At 33.3% G+C, this 7,837-nt stretch overlaps 1 protein-coding gene across 1 annotated transcript in view; it reads right to left on the bottom strand.

Moving 5' to 3' along the window:
• Positions 1–2,104: 2,104 nt before the first annotated feature.
• The window catches only part of LOC150094225 (NADP-dependent malic enzyme-like), a 46,702-nt gene continuing 40,969 nt past the window's right edge, over positions 2,105–7,837 (bottom strand). The window contains exon 13 of the mRNA XM_090412321.1: positions 2,105–3,185. Within this exon, the coding sequence (XP_090268447.1) occupies positions 2,928–3,185 (258 nt within the window). The 3' untranslated portion in view covers positions 2,105–2,927. The remainder of the gene's footprint in view (positions 3,186–7,837) is intronic.

Raw genomic sequence — 7,837 nt, 5'->3', positions numbered from 1 at the left:
CTATTCAGAAATTGGGATAAGAAGAAAAGATATCTTTCTTTTTAGGTGATGATGCAGTACTGCCAACTAGATGAGTGTAAGAGAGACAGATAGGAGCACAGAAATGTTTGGACAGTCAACATGGGCTGTGGTTGTTGCCGCAGTAATCTGGGATTGGATTAAACAGCAGATCGGGGTTTGGACGTATGTGGGACAGTGGGTGCATTGGTGGCACTTATGTTTGAGATGATTATCAGTTAGTGTTTATGCCATGAATCTTTGTAAAGTAAGCGTGGACAAGTTTTCGTAATGTTTTTGAGGGTTTTTTTTTAAAGGAGGTTTTATTTTAACCGCAGTGACACTATATTTGAGATAATTATCATGATTGAAGAGAGAAAGAACGGGGGGAACGTGCATGGGAGGAGATACCCTTAGACATGCAACCATACAGAGAACATCCAATGCCTGTGCCATAACATGGCGTCGACAATTCCCACTCGGCCTACCGCTACAGTCTCCTTTAGACATAATCTGGTGGTATAGATAGTAGTATTATGCACCAACTGATTGAGAGGTCACTAAAACGTGTTGACCACCAGGTTCTGTAACTTTAAGCTATCTGGAAGCCAACGGCAGAACTGCTTTACTGATCAGTCCTGCACTGTACTCTTGGAGACGGGAGCGCTGGTTCTCCACAACAGTTTGTCATGCACTTGAAGGATATTAGCACCCACAGTGCATGTTTAGAAGGTTGAGGGGAACAGAAGCAGGAACCTCTGCTCTACGGACCAAACATAACCATTCATCAGAGATCTCCAGTAAGCAAAGTAATCGTTCATTGTGTGATAGCTATGTATTATCTGGCATTTCTTCTAAATAGGAAGGTAATAAAAATAGTGTAGTAGAAATAAATACTGAACCCAAGCCATGGGCAACACATCAATGCAAAAACATTGATGAAATGAGTACATCATTATTTTTCGGTAATTAAAAAAAAAAAAAAAAAAACGCAGCATATCAAGTTACCTCAACATAACTGTTGGATGAACAGTAAATCTTTTAAGCTAAATCTGGAAATGGCTATCTCACAGAAATGCGGTTCTGTATTTTAATCAAATACTTGTTTTGGAGATTATGTTCGAAATAATGATTTCGAACAGAACTTGAAACATTTGGCTGAAATGTGTGTGTGTGTGTGTGTGTGTGTATTCTCTCTCTCTATCTGTGTGTCTCACACAAAACAAGTTCTAAAGCTGTCACTTTTCAATTAGAATTATCTCCAGATGAGGAACGATGGCGATATTCATCTATTTTAAATCTGGATTTATTGAAGAGGGCGCACAACGAATAAAGAGGGGAATAAAATGTAAATAACTCATGCCAGTATAGGTTTTTGACACAGCATCATATAATTTCATATATTTATTTTTTATGAAATTTTATGTAAAAAAAAAAAACTAATAGCTTCAGTACAGAACTTATCAAGGCTATGATAATCCGAATAATATTCACGTATGAAAGTCCAGTTATTAGGCGAAACATTGATTTGCTAGAAAGCGTACTAAAGGGCAATGATTGGAGCTGAAGGTATGACTTGTGATTAAAGGCTACAAAGGTTGGTAAGCATTTATGTACTGGGAAGAAAATGTTTTTGTGGAAATATAAATCATATTCAAGTTGGTGATGAATTAAACCATAAAGGTGGAATTTACGTTTGGGGTTTAAATGTTTTGATTCTATTTTAGCAATCAGAAGACAAAAGTACAAGAAGTCATCTTTTTAAAATGAAAGAAGCTTCGCAGTTGTGAACACGTAGAATAAATTGCTTGATACTTGTTAAAATACAATTTCCGAATCAATTCAAAGAAAGTTTGTGATTATGGAAAAGTTGAGCGCGAAGCACTAAAAGGAACGATATAGAAGAAAGAAAAGTCTTGGAGTATATACTTAGTCATGAATTTAGTTGGAAATGATTGTTTTTCCTTAAAAGACCTGTTAAATCATGTAGAGGTGTGTTGGATGACAAGTACGTCATGAGTATTTATCAGCCTTACTTCCTTAATTTGATTTGAAACTAAATGAAGTGAGCAAGTGCTGCCATCTGATGAAAATACTTCGAACAATGTAGTTTTTATTTATTTATTTAAACAATGTAAAAAAAAAATTCATTCATACAATATCTTTTAGTGGCAAATACAAAAAAGTGCATTGGTACATTAACCCAGACTTATAAATAATCCAGGCATTATCATTTAGTATGCATTTTCATAGCTGTAATACCATAAACACTTTTTTTTTGGCACTACAGCTGTAGATAAATGCTTTCCTCGTGGTTGGCGTTTTATATTTGGATAAAGATTTTGAATTGTGGGCGTATGTTCAACATCACTCAATATACGCATAATAAAAACAAGATATTACTGCGTATGTAAATGATAACCGTTATTCTACTGCTGTTTGAGCCAAGGACTGTTCGTACCTGTTTCACTAGCATATAACGAGTTAATTTCATTTATTTTTCTCTCCTTTCTACTAAAAGTCGGAATATCTCTTACTACAATTTGAATACATAAAGAGAGTTTTTAATACTTTGACTGGCCTACAGCTTTGGAAACCTCTTTTAGCTTTAAACTACTAAGTTAACCAGTTGTTCCTAGATGGCGCCACTTGTTGGCGTTCCAAATTCTTCATGTAATGGAAGAGCGTCACACCTAATTATCGAAATCTAGGTCAGAGTAATAATCTTAAAAAGGCGTTTAATTTTCATTAGACTTTGAAAAATATACTTTAACGATTGCAGGAGGGATGCTTAAAACACTATGTTACATTCAATATTCACTGTATCTCCCTTCCAGGAAAATCTGGCATATAATTATTTTTACTGTCCGCTCCCTCGCCCATGCTGGAAAGAAGAAATCGCTTATCAGCCGTAACCGTCCCTCCAGACTTTAATGGCAAAAATATCCATTCGCTAATTCTGGAAGTGTCCGTCTATGGAATGGCGTTCCATAAGTGTGATCGTATTGCCATCCCCTAAGAAACATTATTTTATCTTCTGGTTCTGGCCGATAGGTGGCCATGCTCTCCACATAGAAGTACTGAACAAGTTTGGCCGAAATATTCAGCGAAACTTCCCGGATACTTTTCAGGGGTGGATAAACACGTCCCTCTTCAAGATGTTCTTTTGTCACCTGTTCGGCAAGCGCCTGGAAAATAAAAAATAAAAATTTTATAGCTTTTTAATAATAGAATAATCATAACTATATGCTAACAAGTGCAGATCAAAGGGAAACTGCCATAAGAATTTCCCTTACTCTTTTTTTTTTTTTTTTTTTTTTAAATCTCTCATACTTTTGAATGAGTAATATTATTGTATCGTTCCATCATTGTAGCGTGTAAACAAATTTTCGTGGGCGTCCGATGTCGCTCGATCTGCTCATAGTGCTGAACGTGACATAGAGAGGAAATTACAGGCTACTTATGTGTCAGCATCCTTCTGATGCGTCTGTTAACGGATATTAATATATCCGACCATGCATTCTAAATACTGGCGAGTTAGACAAGTTAGCGGCTATCAATTTACCTAAACTTGCTTTCATGGGCACTTTGTAGGATATTACGGGTAACGAGTGGGATAGTTAATCGTCTCGCACAAAAGTTAGTCTTCGGATCCCCATGGAGAACGGCATATAGATCAGATTGGAACAAATTAAAATCAGTCTCTGAAATGCTTTTTGTTTTGTTTTTTTGTTGATGTTCAATGTATTTCTCGCTTAAAGCAGAGAGATTCCTCAGGGTCAAACTCCAACACTTTTCTTGTCTTGATTCAAATACCATCATGGTAAGCAACCTCTAGTCATGTTCCCCCACCTTGTGACAAGTTATGCAATATCTTTTTTTTTACACGACTCATCGGATCTGTAGAAATAATTGTCCTATGAAATCATTGATTTCTGGAAAGGAAGTTCGTCCTGTTTCACTGAATCGATGAAGCCCTCGTGCTACAACAGGTGGTGTATCATGACGAGATAATGGCAAGGAGACGATCGTTGGCACTTTTGTGCCAACGATCAAGGAGATGATCGTTGGCACAAAAATAGCGTATCATTGAAAAATGCAGCATGTGTTAATGCAGTTCGCTTTAATACATCGTTAAGTTAAAATCTCCCTCATGATGCGATACCAAACATAAAAGTTGGCCATACATTGGTTGAATAATTCGGCGTCATCCAACTACTTTTTGTTTCAAAGATTTCCCGAAACGGCAAGGCCTGTTAGAAGGAATAGACGGAATGTATAGGTCTCATAGCAGTTTATCTAAAGTACTAATTTTATAAAGTTCAGGAACTTTTTCTTATAATTGTTCACAATTATAAAAAATTGTGACAATTGGATGAAGTCCCTTTAACTTAGTTGACATAAGTCTGCCTTACACGGATCATCCCCAACTTGACTTCGTGATTAGTCTTAAATAATATTGTGGCTTGCATGTTTTGAGCTTTGAATATGCTGCTAAACTTGATATTTATATGGATCCACACAATGCAGTAGAAAGATAAGATGGTGATGCTCTAATCTCTTTCATCTCGCAGTATCCTATGGCTGTAGATACGCGTGTCGGTTTGCCTGTTTCGCGGTAACTTCCTTCCGTTTGAGATCGGCTAACACACCATTTGATTGAAAACGCCTGACAAAAGCTCCTCTCATCATAAACGAATTCGAACCCGTATCTTTCCAACCAAAGTACTCATCTATACCAACTGAGCTACGAAAAATCCACAGTAATACCAGTAATTATGAAATTTAAAAAAATATATATTTTAGTTTTGCATAAAACTATTCCATTTGTTGAAGATAAGATTTGCACGGTTGCAGAGGAGTGCTCCTCCACTTCATATCATTCCAATTTGTGAATGTATTTACAGAGGAGGAGCAGGATATTAAAAAAAAAAAAAGGAATTATTTTCAAAGTTGTGTCTTTTTATTAATTTCAATTATTATTCAGTGCTTTAAATTCGGCAAGCTATCCTGTTCAATAATTTTTTTTCGAAAGAAAGCAAAGGGCCAATAATATTTAACTTAGAAGTGAAGTTACAGCAGGTTAAAATGGGCTCTGATTCTTGTAAGGCAGTGACGTCAAAGTCCTGATGTTTTGACAGAAATGAATGCACGTTGCAAATGAAATAAATGGCAAAAATAAAACTAGCTGTTCTATTATTAACACTAGAAAAAAAAAAGTATGAATGGGAAGGAAAAAGGGTGAAGTTTACACGAATTGTTCATGGTGTGAGTCATGATCAGTCATGTTCTGACTCAGGCCCGTTTCTATATTTTACGGGGCCCTGAAAGTTAGTAACATTTACGGAAATTTTAAAATGGAAGAATCTCTTCTTAATTAATTAAATCAAATATGAAAAATGTTTATGCACTTAAATCGATGCTAAAGAGCATACTTGTTTATTTAAGTAAAGGGAAAAAATTAGTTAAAATATAAATGTGGTTATATGTACATGATATATTATTTTATTATGTAAGTACACATTATCATATAAATACGCCAGAACAATGATTTATTTAATAATATAAATAATAACATAAAAATATGAAAAAAAATATCCATTTTTACTACAAAGAATGAAATATATGTATAACAACTTAAGATTTAAAAGAAATCTTAATATATAAAATTTTATTTAACCTAAAATCATTTATAATGCTATGAAAATTCAAATTTTTTGCAATTTCATGGTCTATAGATATTATTGCCAGGGACGACAAACGTTCTTGAGACATAGAAGATCGCAAATAGGCTTTTATTAATTTTAATTTGGAAAATGACCTCTCTTCTGATGCGACCGTAACTGGACTGCTCAATAATATTTTAAATGTCGTAGTAATATTTGGATAAATATCCGACAAATTATTTGCAATTATGAATTTTAAAATATTAATGGGTACATCTTCTGGAATAATATTTCTAAAAAATAATTAATTCATTGTAAAATTCAGATTCATCAATATCTGTATTTAAATTTTGATACAGCTGTTTGCAGTTCAATTTTAATCATTTTCTGTCATTTTTCTTATTAATTTTAGCATAAAGAAATCCAAATGATTTTTCGTGAATTTCATACAATTCAAATATTTTTTTGCCAGATTGTAGAGCAGTATCTAAAATTAGAAAAAAGAAATTTATCCTAAAAGTATCTTTGTTATCACCTATGTGTGATTCATCAGGCGTTTCATAATCAAAAAATACTTTTCTTCGACGTACTTGACGTTGTTCTTTAAATTTAATTCCTATTTCCAATAGATTTGACAGTTCTTTAGAAATCTTAAAACAGCTATCAAAATCCGGATATTCTTGCTCTTCAAAGTACTGCACTAACACTTTAATATGCTTAGTTGCTACGTCTATGGGAATTTTTGCATTTTGTAATACTTTACTTACTAAATTAACTTTTGACAAAAGCTCATACCAAATTACAAGGCTTAGTATAAACTGAAATGAATCTATTTGTTCATATATTGAAACCACTTCTATTTTGATAGTATTATCTGATGCAGTTTTAAATAATTCTTTTAGTGCATTTAAAAATTCTGGAATTTGAAAACGTACAGCTCTGATTCTATTCTATATTCCCATCTTGTATCACATAACGGTTTTGGAGTTAATTGTTTAACAAATTTCTTTAACATGTCCCAACGTGAAGTTCAGGCAGCAAATAATGTATATATTTTTTGTATAACATTAAAAAAATGTATTGCTATAATTGATGATTTTGTGACATCCCCTAAAATCAAATTTAAATTATGACAGGCGTAAGAAGTATAAAATGCCTTTTAGTTTTCATTTAAAGTGTAAGCACGGACTCCCTTATATACTCCTTTCATATTCGCTCCATTATCATACCCTTGCCCTCTACAATCTGACAATTTAAGATTTAATTTATTCAACAGTGATTTTATATTTTCATGTATACCTTTACCAGTAGTGTCATTAGTTGTTAAAAACGTCAAAAAGTGTTCACGAATTTCAATATCTGCTTCAAATATATGTAAAAAACTAAAAATTACTGAAATTTGCTCCTGATGACTAACATCAGAAATACAATCGAGAATTATTGAATAGTACTTTGCCTGTCGTATCATATTTACAATATTTTGTTGAATTTTGATTCCCATATCAACAGTTAATTCATTTTGCACAATGGGTGATAGATACGAATTTTGTTTCTGACCTATAATTTTTTTCCCGAACATCGCATTAAATGATTTTTTAAAAGTGGATCAAATTCTGCAATTAATTCTATGATTCCAAAAAAAAATACCATTATGGGCCGTGTACATAAAGTATCAAAATTACCTCTAAAAGCTAAATTATGTTCGGATAAATAAAGAATTGCTGCTACTATTCGCCTTAAAACATTTCTTAACCGTTCTGCTTCAAATTTTATGACATTTCGATTTGCCTGATCAATAGTATTGTGATTTTTAAATTATATTCCATTTGTGTCCATGAATACATGCATTTCATGTGCACTGGATTTCGTTCGTGTGACTTTAATCTTTCACTTACATGTCGTCAGTCAGAAAAGCCATTATTAGATAAAAAAAATATCAGAAGAAAATAATTTGCAACAAAAACAAAAAATACAGTTGGAAGACTTAAATATAAAGAGCCAATAGGCTTCATTTCGGCGATAAAAACATTATTTAAATTAAGGGCATATTAAATCCCACATTGTTTTAAAACCGAATAAGAAACTCAAAGATTGGAATCAGAGAGTTTCATGCTGAATATAGTAAACTATAAAAATATCGGCGAATACTAGCGTGAGCTAATGCAAGTAGTCCT

The sequence above is a fragment of the Typopeltis vanoorti genome, chromosome 22, assembly GCF_054136105.1.
Source record: "Typopeltis vanoorti isolate ZY-2024b chromosome 22, IOZ_Tvanoo_1.0, whole genome shotgun sequence".
NCBI lineage: Eukaryota > Metazoa > Arthropoda > Arachnida > Uropygi > Thelyphonidae > Typopeltis > Typopeltis vanoorti.
Note: the sequence above shows the minus strand (reverse complement) of the source record. Positions and strands in the feature narration are given on the sequence as shown.